General features: G+C 39.4%; 1 protein-coding gene across 1 annotated transcript in view; it reads right to left on the bottom strand.

Moving 5' to 3' along the window:
* LOC135473271 (centlein-like) overlaps positions 1 to 13,790 on the bottom strand; it is an 88,534-nt gene that overhangs the window by 35,181 nt on the left and 39,563 nt on the right. The window contains exon 6 of the mRNA XM_064753118.1: positions 153 to 234. Within this exon, the coding sequence (XP_064609188.1) occupies positions 153 to 234 (82 nt within the window). The remainder of the gene's footprint in view (positions 1 to 152; positions 235 to 13,790) is intronic.

Genomic DNA, 13,790 nt, shown 5'->3' with positions numbered 1-13,790 from the left:
CTCTCAGAATCAGGAAAAATGGGCAAGATAGTCATGGACGAAATTTAGGGTGATTTAGAGCAACTGTAGTTTTTTATTGAACTGTTTGGGAATCTGTGTCACACAAAGGACATAAATATCACCATGTCATATGACTTATTGTTCTCACTCACCTTCTTTTTCACTCTGTAGTTCATTGATGACCTGACGATGGTATTCATCCATGTTTTGTTCTCTAGTCTTCATGCTTCTTGTCTGGAAACAAACAAACAAGATTCGTGATTGCACTGTATCAAATATCAGATTACGGATATAGTTGATATTTAACATCCATTAAGGCTCAAGAATTTTATTTCATTAATCTAATTGACTGATGTTTCACAGTGTACTGATGAATACATCACTTATACGACAGAGGACAAAATTATATGAGAGGAAACCACCAGGCAGAGCCCACGGGAAACTGACAGCCATCTGCACACTGCTGGCAGACCTTTCCACGCATGTACCACCAGACAGCAGCTTTAAGAGTCTAGATTCAAGAGGTTGCTGGATCGAAAGCAGCAGTGGTGACTCCCAATTTTTAATACTTGAATCTGTGCTACACCAATGAAGTCAAAAAGTAAATGCTTTTTCCATTTTTATGGTATCTTTTTCACTTCAAGACAGAGTTTCAAAGGTGTCCTGCGTAAATCATATAAAAATGATAACATTGTTACTTAATCATTTTCTAAGTAAAAATGACCTCCATCAATGAGAATTCAAAGATATGACCTGTTACATACGTTTGCAGAAAAGAAAAACCACATAGTGGAGAGTGAATGACACCTTTTCTGCTGCAATTTCTGAGTTTCAATGACATGAAGCTATACCCCTAGCAAATTCCCCTAGCAACAGATACGATCCACATGTAGGTTGTCTCCCCTTATGCAGCTTTCTTCACTCCAAGAGAAGCAGCCTTGAGGACACCCTACTCACTTCAATGTAGTCACTGTGCTCACAGAGTATTGATCCAGATCTCGCACTAAACAGTGTACATCAAATTTATACAACAAGAATTTGATGTTTTCTGTCAGGTCATCATAACATTAATAATAACCAACAGACTGCCATACTTTTACATGCACTTCAACAGTTTATGCAGTACTCAATAATTGTCACCAGTTTTCTGATAGCTAGCAGAGAAGCAAGGGAGATGGGAACTGGCGTTCTGATCAGCAGTGGTCAAAAGCTGTAATTTACCCGATTTAGAAACAGCATGCATGTAATCTTCTTTTGCCTGTAACAAGAAAACCCCTCCACATTACGAGGCCACTGTACTCATTCAAGACAAGGAAAGTACAGTATTTGAACTCAAATATCATCCATGACAAGGTTACCCATTATTTCTTTATTATGGGAGTTCTACTGATCTTTGAAAGGTGTTTTAAGGTTTGTTTGAAAGGTATGAAGATATCCTACTGGAAAAAAAATTTTCAGCACCAAATATAACATATTATGACGTCTGAAAACTGCACTTTTGGGTGAATTTTTAGGGCAAATACAGCACATGTATTCTGACTAAATTGATTGCCTTCAGGTAATGATACTGTCAAAGTATATTCTATTAAAGATTGCTACTACATATACATTAGAATGAAGTATATGTACGTTGTAATTCACTCATGTGCCTACATGAAAAATCAATTTCTCTATATACCGGTACACATTTTTGTTCTTAAGCAGCACTCATTACCAGACGACACATTCCTTAGTTAAAATAAAACAAATTATGTAAATACAAAGATAAAATATCCCGACAAAATATCATTAGGTCCAGTATGTGCATGTATACATGTTTATAGTGTATTTATGGTACTGGCTGGACAAGAGGTGTCCATGAAAGGACACATATCACCCTTTTAAAAACCCAGTTAATACTCTGGAGTTAACAAAGTACATGTGTCCGGTCCACAGGAAGACATAGCTATCTGATGAGGATGGTTTGTTTCTTTATGCTCATGGGTCAGATGGCCTTTTCCCTTTGGCAATCAGTCCAAGAAAACATCATCTGGTTAAAGATCAAAGGCCCTGAATGTTAGAGGAGAAGAAGGTCATCTACTACTGACAAAAAAAAAAGGACACATCTGGTGGGACAGCTGGGACTGGAGGCCTGGACATGAGTGGGTGGAGGCAAGGGGTGGAGGAGAGTGGGGGAGAGGGATGGTATGGGACATCAAAGCAGAGGACACCAGCAGTCTATGGACTGATGTCTGAGCTCTATGTACATGTGAATCTTCAGGAACAGTGAGTGAATAATTGAACAGATTGCATGGAAGAGACACTGCATGAGTACTTAAGTATACCTTGATGAAACTGATCAGATTTCGATGACATGATGTCACTTCATCAGTGCTGTGATATTTATTTATTTCTTGAATTGGTATGTTATGTTGTACACAGCTGTTATATGAATACAACTGACATAACTGACAGACTGGAACAGCCACATGTAGAAACCCCAATGAATCTAAGCAAATTAGCAACTTGATGCATTACTGGGATATGGCATTATTACATCAACAGAGATACATGTATCCCACATGACTGATTGACTAACTAACTGGATGACTGATTAGGGCTTGTTAATTAACTATCACATGGGAATGACTGTCACCAGGTACTAAACAGTGACTAACCAGGGAAGATACTGCAACACAGAATGAAAGGGGAATATAGCATTTATATGTCACACGGGTCTGAGTGACTGAGTGACTGACTGACACAATACCATGTACTGCCATATATATGGAACAGACTGACATGGGCATAGCAACTGGGCATGTGACACAAGGCAGTGAATGATTAAGATAAGACACTGCCGCGTGGGAATGACTGGTTGCCTATACACTCACATTAGGCTGAATGGTTAGACGGTCACATGGCAGTGATTTACTACTGTCACAGGACTAACTGACTATGCTGTCCCTTGAGGCTGCCAGCCCTACATCACTTTGGACTCACTTGTACTGTCACATGTGATTGATGGGCTATATGTGCATACAAGGAGCCACAAGCATGCGGTACATGTAGCTGTCACCTTGGACTGACTAACCTTGAGATGTGCGTTTTATACCTATAGCTGTACTTTCACATGTGGGACTGCCAGCCTGTACTATCACATATGGCCTGTACTAGTTATAGCTGTCACCTTGGACTGACTACCACGAGATATGCGTTTTATACCTATAGCTGTACTTTCACATGTGGGACTGCCAGCCTGTACTATCACATATGGCCTGTACTGGTTATAGCTGTCACCTTGGACTGACTACCATGAGAGGTGCGTTTTATACCTATCACTATACTTTCACATGTGGGACTGCCAGCCTGTACTATCATATATGGCCTGTACTAGTTATAGCTGTCACCTTGGACTGACTACCATGAGATGTACGTTTTATACCTATAGCTGTACTTTCACATGTGGGACTGCCAGCCTGTACTATCACATATGGCCTGTACTGGTTATAGCTGTCACCTTGGACTGACTACCATGAGATGTACATTTTATACTTATAGCTGTACTTTCACATGTGGGACTGCCAGCCTGTACTATCACATATGGCCTGTACTGGTTATACTGTCACCTTGAACTGAATACCATGAGATGTACGTTTTATACCTATAGCTGTACTTTCACATGTGGGACTGCCAGCCTGTACTATCACATATGGCCTGTACTGGTTATAGCTGTCACCTTGGACTGACTACCATGAGATGTACATTTTATACTTATAGCTGTACTTTCACATGTGGGACTGCCAGCCTGTACTATCGCATATGGCCTGTACTAGTTATAGCTGTCACCTTGGACTGACTACCATCAGATGTACGTTTTATACCTATAGCTGTACTTTCACATGTGGGACTGCCAGCCTGTACTATCACATATGGCCTGTACTGGTTATAGCTGTCACCTTGGACTGACTACCATCAGATGTACATTTTATACTTATAGCTGTACTTTCACATGTGGGACTGCCAGCCTGTACTATCGCATATGGCCTGTACTAGTTATAGCTGTCACCTTGGACTGACTACCATGAGATGTACGTTTTATACCTATAGCTGTACTTTCACATGTGGGACTGCCAGCCTGTACTGTTGCATATGACACGTACAAGCTATACATGGCTAAACACCTAGCTACAATGTGCACTATCACATATGGACCTGTTGGCCAGTACATGCAGCTGTCACTTCTCACTCACCACACCTATCTATAGCTCACTGCCCATATCTATAGCTGTACTGTCACACACTGTATGGGGCTGCCAGCTTGTACTACATGTGGCTGTCACTTTTGATTCACTACACGAATCTACAGTTGTACTGTCACACACTGTATGAGTCTGCCAGCTTGTACTACATGTGGCTGTCACTTTTGATTCACTACACAAATCTACAGCTGTACTGTCACACACTGTATGGGTCTGCCAGCTTGTACTACATGTGGCTGTCACTTTTGATTCACTACACGTACCTACAGCTGTACTGTCACACATTGTATGGGGCTGCCAGCTTGTACTACATGTGGCTGTCACTTTTGATTCACTACACGTATCTACAGCTGTACTGTCACACATTGTATGGGGCTGCCAGCTTGTACTACATGTGGCTGTCACTTTTGATTCACTACACGAATCTACAGTTGTACTGTCACACACTGTATGGGTCTGCCAGCTTGTACTACATGTGGCTGTCACTTTTGATTCACTACACGAATCTACAGCTGTACTGTCACACATTGTATGGGGCTGCCAGCTTGTACTACATGTGGCTGTCACTTTTGATTCACTACACGTATCTACAGCTGTACTGTCACACATTGTATGGGGCTGCCAGCTTGTACTACATGTGGCTGTCACTTTTGATTCACTACACGTATCTACAGCTGTACTGTCACACATTGTATGCGGCTGCCAGCTTGTACTACATGTGGCTGTCACTTTTGATTCACTACACGTATCTACAGCTGTACTGTCACACACTGTATGGGGCTGCCAGCTTGTACTACATGTGGCTGTCACTTTTGATTCACTACACGTATCTACAGCTGTACTGTCACACACTGTATGAGGCTGCCAGCTTGTACTACATGTGGCTGTCCCTTTTGATTCACTACACGTATCTACAGCTGTACTGTAACACACTGTATGGGGCTGCCAGTCTGTACTACATGTACATGTAGCTGTCACACTGGACTGTGTGCATGTACATGTGTCTGACAGCATGTCTATATGGTCCCATGGGATCGCACATCTGTACTGTCTGTCACACTGGGCAGATTGTTCCTGTACTATCACAAGGGGAATGATAGATATCAATCAAGGAATTGATCTATATGGGTAACGTCAAAGTTATTAAATTTTGACAATACTTTGCAATGACAGTGTATCCTAACACAGCCATATATAAAGTAACCTGAGTGAAATAGCGTTTGAAAACTTGAATAACTAAAAAGACCAGAAATAAGTTTGGATAAAAGGCTAACATGCCATACATGAAAAAAAAGGAAATCAGCATTCTTCAGTATTTAATGGAACTGCAGTTATAAGGTCAACGGTTTTAAGACAGACTAATACTTCTATGGAAAATATCATCACATGTTAAATGGAACATACATGTATCATCACATCTGTTAAATGGAAAATACCGTCACATGTTAAATTTATAACAATGTTATGATGCATAGCTTTTGAAAATCAGTTTTTTAAACAGATGGAGGACATCAGTCCAAAATAAGACATCAAAATCTACGGAAATCTCAATATATAAACCCAGGATAACAGCATAAAAACTACACAATCCAGGCTCTAATCCAGACAGAATAACCTTCAAAACTTTGAAAATTTTAAAGTCTGACCACAATGTTAGCCTGCGCATGGCACCACTGCCAAAAGCACTTTGCGACTTGAAAACAGTTTTCAAGCAAAAACGAGATCAACTGGGGGGGGGGGGGGGGGGGGGGAAAGTTCTAATACCACGTGGCAAGTGTCTATTGTCGGTTCATGTTTACCGAGATTTGCCAAGAAACTGGGTGAACAAGAATTTTGTCTGCTGTGGGACAGCCCTTAGCACATTAGTCTTTGGAACGAGATCGAGGTCAGCCTAGCCCTCAGCCAGTTATTTCTAACCTGCGGCTGATTGCGTGGTGAAATCTACTTTAAAATTGTTTATAAGTCAATCCCGGATTTTGAGGATAATTGATTAGGCTTAGGTGAGATGTATAAGTGTGAGACAGTGCCGGAGCTTCGGTCACACAGTTCACACTATCATATCATTTATATACTTCTATGGAACATGTGTGTACCCATACAGCAGGACACATCTCTTTACCACATATTCCTCTCCATGAAACACAGAAATGAATCACTTTATAATATGAAATTTTATAGAAAAATGATGCAAAAAACAAGATAAACACAATGTGTATTATTGTTAATAATTCTCACCAATCAATAAAAAAAATGTGACATACAGAGAAACTTTCAAAAGACAATTCAATAAAACCCGATAAAAATTTAGTGAAAAGCTAGAGGTAGAGTTCAAAAGCAGTAGCACAAGACTTATATTTCGATTTTTACACAAGAGCAAAGATTACATAAAAAAAAAAAAGAAAAAAAAAACCATTTCCGATTTCTTCTTGATACTGGTCACCTTTACACCATATGATAGGGTGATTTTTCTGACACTGATTGACACCAGTCAAGACTATTCCTCATTCTAGCAATATGAAAGTATTACACTATATGTATATATAGCATTCCTGCAATCTGATACAATTTACATGTATTTCAAGCAAGTTGGCCATAACCTGATAACAATTATACATGTACACAATGAGGGACTGACACCCCCGCATACTTGTGTACATATATACACATTGCCATTTGCACATGTACACATTCTAAATGGCTTGTAACAAAGCTTATTATGTGGGTAAATGGTTGGAGAGCTAGATAGGAAGAAGCAGCTGCGAATCTTGCCAGACGAAGATCAGATAAGTGAGGAGAAGCCAGCCCACTAGGACATTTCAGTGGTGAGAGATTGGGGGCACCTGCAAATCAAAACGGCATGTCTTTCAAGATCTGATTGGAGGGTGCATTGCATCTTCAGCTTGGAGGGGAGGATATTCCTTATCTTTTCATCTATACTCCTGCAGGATGTCATCTCTAATTTCTGCGGCAGTTTGCTCGGGAGGTCAAGGAACATCACAGTGCCATGCAGGCAGGAGGCCACGCTGTACTATCTTGGGGGATGTCTTGGGGATAGAGGGTGGGTGGGTGTTACAGGAAGGGGTCAGTAAATGTATTAATTAATCAATATCAAAACAAGGTTATGTAACTCGAAAACATCTGGTAAATTCCAGAAATACAATGCCAGTGACATCTTGTGAGTTCCTGTTACGCAATTCGTCAACAGCTTTTGATTTGATTAAATGATTCGATTAAATGACTTAATCTGATTGGCATACAATTGGTGTTTCACGCCGCACTCAAGAATATTAACAGTTTTTGAAGTCAAGTTGCTGAGGACATCATACACAGTATTCAATGAAGATACAGTGACTTCAAACAAAAGCACTGATGTTAATAACCCACCACAATGTTCATATTTTTTACTTTAATGATACTGAAACCATATCTCATAATGGTGTTTTGATGTTGAATAGCTGGTGTAATAACCCATATTCATTTACAGTATTCGTGTCATTGCATATAAGGTCAACCATCTCCTAATCGGCATGACCACATGCCTTCTATTTCAGGTTGCCTCAAATCTTATATGCATTTATTTGCTTGCTGCTTCATGCCAAATTCAACAATTTTTCAATGATACATGTACGATGGTCGTCAGTTTTATCGGTGGAGCGTAAGGCGTAAACCACCAACCTTTGCCAAGCTACTCACAAACTTTTCAACACGTAAATATTAAATAAAGCTTACATAATGCCAAATATAACATGACTTCAAAGAAGCAAGACATATTCCGTTGTCAAAAAAGGATGAAATCATCCAAAATGCATCAGAATTCAGAGCAGGGAAAATTTATGACCATGTCCATCAGCTTATTTCTGATGTTGAGTCACAATACACATCATATGGGGAGATAAGAAGCAAGTCTATCGCGCGTTAAATGTCATATTATCATATTATGACCGAGTCTAAGAACAGGTCCTATTTAATTCATATCCCCCCCTTTCCACCAGAACCTCCCCCCCCCCACCCCCACCCCATTCATTTATGTCTCATGTCAAATTGTAGCACTCTTATCTCTCCCTATGCCTCACTTCACCTTTAAATATCTTGCATGGTTCTTAACAGAGAGTAATTCCCCCTTGTCACCCTGCCTATTGATTTATGCAGATATCCTCCAATCAAAGGATTATCACATCTAATTCTTGGTCATGTCAACTTTATGCGATGTTTCCAATATCTTGAACCTGATGCAATTACAACATTTCCCAATGTTTGAACTTCACAGGGGTCACAATAAAGCATTTAATATGAAAAAAATCAAATCTGGACTCTCAGTTAGGACACGCCAATTTTATTTCATGATTTACGTGTGAGCCAAAATCTAAAAATCAAATAAAACAGAAACTAAAAATTCACCTTTTTATTTTGTCCAATCCTGATTTCTTTTTTATTTATTTTCTTATTACAGTTAATTTAATGATAGGCTTTGACAAATAAAAAGAGAAAAAAAAATCAAATTCAAGAATCTAGAAATTCTCATGACCATGTATTTGGGGGCCTCCATGGCTGAGGTGGTTATCGTGCCAGTGCATCACAATGACCACGCGACTTTCACAAATGCCGTTGCTATGAGTTCCAGTCCAACTCATGCTGCCTGCATCACAAACCGTATGTGGAAAGATTTGCCAGCAACCGGCAGACCAGAGTGGATTTTTCCCTGGCTCTGCTCGGTTTCCTCCCACCATAATGCTGGTCGCCACCATCCTATATGTGAAATACTCTTGAGTATGGTGTAAAATACCAATCACATACAGAAATCAAGTAAATAGCATGCATTTGTTGGGACAAACGCTTTCATTTATATTAATATATACTATATGTCAAAATATTCTTGAGTATGGCATAAAATACCAATCAAATACATAAATCAAATAAATAACATACATATTAAATAGTGTCTAGTTTATAGAAATAACACATGCTCGACTGAACCAAGAGAAAATTACCGCAACTTTCTTAGGAACCAGCTGGCAAACTTTCTGACATCAAGAAAAAATCTGACGGCGAAAACTAGATTAGAACCCATGACCAATGTGTTCAGAGGATGGTAAAAGACTTTACATGTGCTTGTGTGCAGATCTTGTGCTTTTAAAAGCATATTATTACTTTAAAGTCATTAAACTGCTGCTACCTTAAGATTAATCTGCACAACATAGCTACAAAACGTCCATTCCAACCCAACAGACGGATTTATTTATTTATTTGGTCTGTCAGCAACCTGCGGATGGTCGTGGGTTTACCCCGGGCTCTGCCCGCTGTCCACCCACCATAATGCTGACTGCCATTGTATAAGTGAAATATTCTTGAGTACGGCGTACAACACCAATCAAATAAATAAATAAATAAATTTAAATATATTTGCTAGAAGACCTTCCCATGTTCCGTCGGAGAGGATGCCAACATGAGCTGGACTTGAACTCACAGTGAACGCATTGGTGAGAGGCTCCTGGCATGCTTACCCTCTCAGCCACAGATGCCCCACAGATTTTAAAACAGAAATTTATCTTACGTAAATGTAACTCAGAATATATATTTCAATCCATGACGTAACCAAAAACACTGCGACTACAAAATCAATAAATGAAAGATCTAATGCAAAAGTATGGCAAAAGGACACTGTAATACATGTACATGCATACAACAGATAGGCTGAACACTGCATGTGCAAGAAATTGTTCTACTATGAAATCTGGAATGAATGTTTTCAATGCCGTAATCTACAAATTCTGTGTTTAAAGGTGGGTTTGAACCTTCACCACGGCTAACTTTGGAAGTAATTTGCTGGAAATATCAGCACCAGGACTTCTTCTGTGGAAGAGGGAGTTTTCCAGACATGGCTTCGCATTCCTATAGTTGAATAACAACGGAATTGAGTGTTTTTTGTCACTGAAGGTTGAAGTGCTCACAGCAATGAGAAGGCATACTCTCTGAGAAAGGCGCAAGAGAAGAGACTTGGCCAGTCCCAGTCCAATAAGCCAGGCCACAAACTCATCATCTGCCAGTGACACAAATGAGAAAATGGTGTCTATCAAGGGACATGGGCACAGGACCAGGCTTAAGGTTGGATGCTGGGAGGGGAACAGGGGGTAAAGGGAGGGGTGGAAGTAGCGTGCGCACCCGCTTGTTGCCATCAATGCAATGCTGCGCAGTGGTAAGCAGGGTGTATCAACCACGGAAGAGGAAAGGACTTGACTGGATCAATACTGGGGAGTCGTCCTTGGGGATTTCCTTCTGAGGTCATCGTTTGGTGGGTATTGTCACTGGGCACATCCCACATGCCGACACAGGCTGCCACCCACAGCCATCCCTGCTGCTTGCCATGCCTCTACACCACTCCAGGCAGGACACATCATCCTTACAAATATGGCCACCACCAGCTGGCCAGAAATCCTATCCTTGGTGTGCCTCACCCAACATGCCATGCAGTCACAAATCTCATGCAATTTATTTTGGTGGACATCTTCTTGCACATATACAGTACTAAATACTATCTTGTTCAAAATCTTTTTGAAAGTCTTAAAACTGTAAAACAAGCACATTTAATTTCAACTAAAACATAATCAGTTTAGTGCATAAATGGAAACTGTGTTTGGAGAAAAAAGAATCTACCCATTTTTTTAGGCCAAGAAAAAAATGTTCTTCATGTAAAGGCACCTCTTGCCTATTTGTTTCCCAAGCTGCTTTAACTCTTTGTCGCTGACGTATTCAACTTCCAGATAATCATGTACATGATATCATCAGTCTAGCAGGAAACATTTAATCTGCGAGGCTGTGTTGATTCCAGTCAAGGAAGTGTCTACACAAAAGTCAAATCAATTGACGATAGATGCAATGGATCACTGAAATCTACATTTGAAAGGACTTTCAAATTTTTTAAAATTTTTTAATTAATTTTTTTGATTCTTTTAAAAGCAGAACAGAACAGTCGAAATGTTGAATTCTTTGAATCAACTGAGACATCTGTTTTCGTGTAAATTTCTGATTGATAAAAGCAAGCCTAAAGACTTGGGTTTTGCGGATAGTTTGGTAATTAATGCACAAAGTTGCAAGTTCTCTTGAACAAGGTCACTTGGACTAAAAACATGAACCGCTTCTCCTGAGCCAAAGGGAAGCAGTTTTTATAATGTAGTCTTTTTAATTTGCTTGTTATAATGATGCTAAGCTTGGCTACAATGTTCAATGAATTAACAGGTTGTAGATACAACTCAAAGTTCGACATAGGTTCTCTCTGGGGTTTGTTTCCAGACACCATTCATTACAAACCCTTAATAGACTTTACCACAATCAGATCTAAAAAAAAAAATGAGAAAAAGAGCAAGGGGCTGGGTGAAAAAATAGTGCGCACAATCTCCACATTTCCCAAATGGTAGAAAATGTAAGACCTAATTTTGTTTGCTAATCAATTCTGTGAAGGACCATAAGACGGCGAAAAACAAAGGTTACCAGAAAAAAATATGTGGCTGCTGTAAATTTTTTCCTCCCTAGCAGACAGCTTTAATCTTTCAGAAGGAGACAGTCTAATAGACTATCTTCTTTGTCTGGAATTGTATACTCTTAAGTCTAAATTATTACCTCTCACAGAGGAAAATTTTTTAAACCAAGGGTGATGGAAACGTGAAAACCTACCGCCCTTTAAACAATGTCAAGATGCAAAAACTCATCACTGGCAAAGCAAAAGACAAAAGGTCAAAATGAAAAGGGAAAATTTAATAAGAAATCTTATATTATACAGCAAATTACATTTTATATATGTATCCAAATATACAGGAAATATAAAGTAAATATAACTTCACTTGCATATATTAATTTATGAAAAGATATGCAGCAAAAAGGTGCAATAAAACAAACTGACAGCAGCAATGTCCAAAAGTTTCAGATGGTCAGGATTTACTGATAGACTAACTGATGGTCAGCCGTTTTCGGCCCTTTCCTACGGACCATTCAGCCGGCACAGACTGGTGCTGTTACTCAGCGGGGTGAAAGTAATGACAGTGGACTGGCAAAGGCCCTTCCTCCTATACAATAGACTAGAAACGGCAAGTCATGGCTTGTGAAGGGCGTATTGACAAACCAGCTCCTGGAGAATGGCCACTTGACAGTCCGATGGACACGGCTCCAGTATTGATCAAGCTCCCGTTGACAATGTCATAAAGCAATATTTCCCCCCACAAAATGGCTGCAGAAAGAAGGTTTCAAGAGGGAACTTGGTTTATGACCAGCATTGGATATCTATTAAATGAAGCGGCTTTCCGTTTCAAGTTTCTTTTGTGAGCCCAGCAGGGCACACATTTGTTGCCATGAACCTTACACACACACACACTCTTGTTTTTTTTTGTTTTTTTTTTTTCAAGCTTCCGGATCGCTTTCGGTAGACAACACCCGTCTCGCAGACAACTTTGCAGCATTGCTATATAACAAACCACAACACGAGATTTATCTTGTTTTCCACTTCCACTGTATTTCTCCTCATTTAATGGTAAACCTATGAAAAGAGTTCCCAATCACAAGATGGACAATATGTCACAGAAGCTTGCAACAGTATACACTTCGCATTTTTCCTTCTTTTTTTTTCCAAGGTCAGCAATAAAAAATTGGCACTGTGAATAATTCAGACTGTTTCGACATTTCAAGGCAAATCACTGCTTTTCGATCTGCCCACATACATGTACATTGCTCTTTTCTTCCTATAGTTTATTTTCCTTTTGATCAAAGAGTACATCTGGCAACATGAGACCATTTTATCTGCTATTTTAATGTGAATAATGGATACAGACTCCAAGCATGACATCTGAAAAAAAAAATTGTTGCTAAAATCTGCATGCGTTTAAGGTTTTCTCCCTTTATTACACTCCTCATTTTTTTTAAAGATGCATGCTAATCAAGACATCAAAAAGATGAACACTATGCACAAAAGATACTTGTCAATTTCTTGAGAATAATAATAAATCTGTTAATTGTGAGCTTCTAGAGATACCACATTCACATATGTAAACAATAACGCTACTCAATAATTCCTCATAATAATAAAACCTACGGGTGATTATAAGCATTATTTCATTTGCATCTAAATTCTTCTCCACAACATTATATCTGCTAGAAGCTACAAAGCATGCATGCTGTAAAAGTGCAAAGCCACACAAGCAACATGTTCCCAACTGCTAACAAGGATATCATTACAATTATGTTCAACACAATCTTTGGTTTCCCCCAGGCTCTGAAGGTTTCCTCCCACCACAACACTGTCCACAGCCATATAAGATTTCTGCAGTAGTTAAAACAGGAACAAGTGAGCCCTAAATTAGCATGCAAACAATTTAATTTGGACTTTGGGCAAAAAACGCCTTCATCAAGTTCAGTATGAATGCAACCTTAGTTTATATAACCTTAAAGGTTTAAGAATTAATAGGCCAGACTTGAAAACTTATTGCTGTTAAATATATGTAAGGTGATGGTGCATATATATACTGCTACATGCACATTACAAAACCCACCTAAGCTGTCATTATC

This window comes from Liolophura sinensis, chromosome 8 (assembly GCF_032854445.1).
Source record: "Liolophura sinensis isolate JHLJ2023 chromosome 8, CUHK_Ljap_v2, whole genome shotgun sequence".
NCBI lineage: Eukaryota > Metazoa > Mollusca > Polyplacophora > Chitonida > Chitonidae > Liolophura > Liolophura sinensis.
Note: the sequence above shows the minus strand (reverse complement) of the source record. Positions and strands in the feature narration are given on the sequence as shown.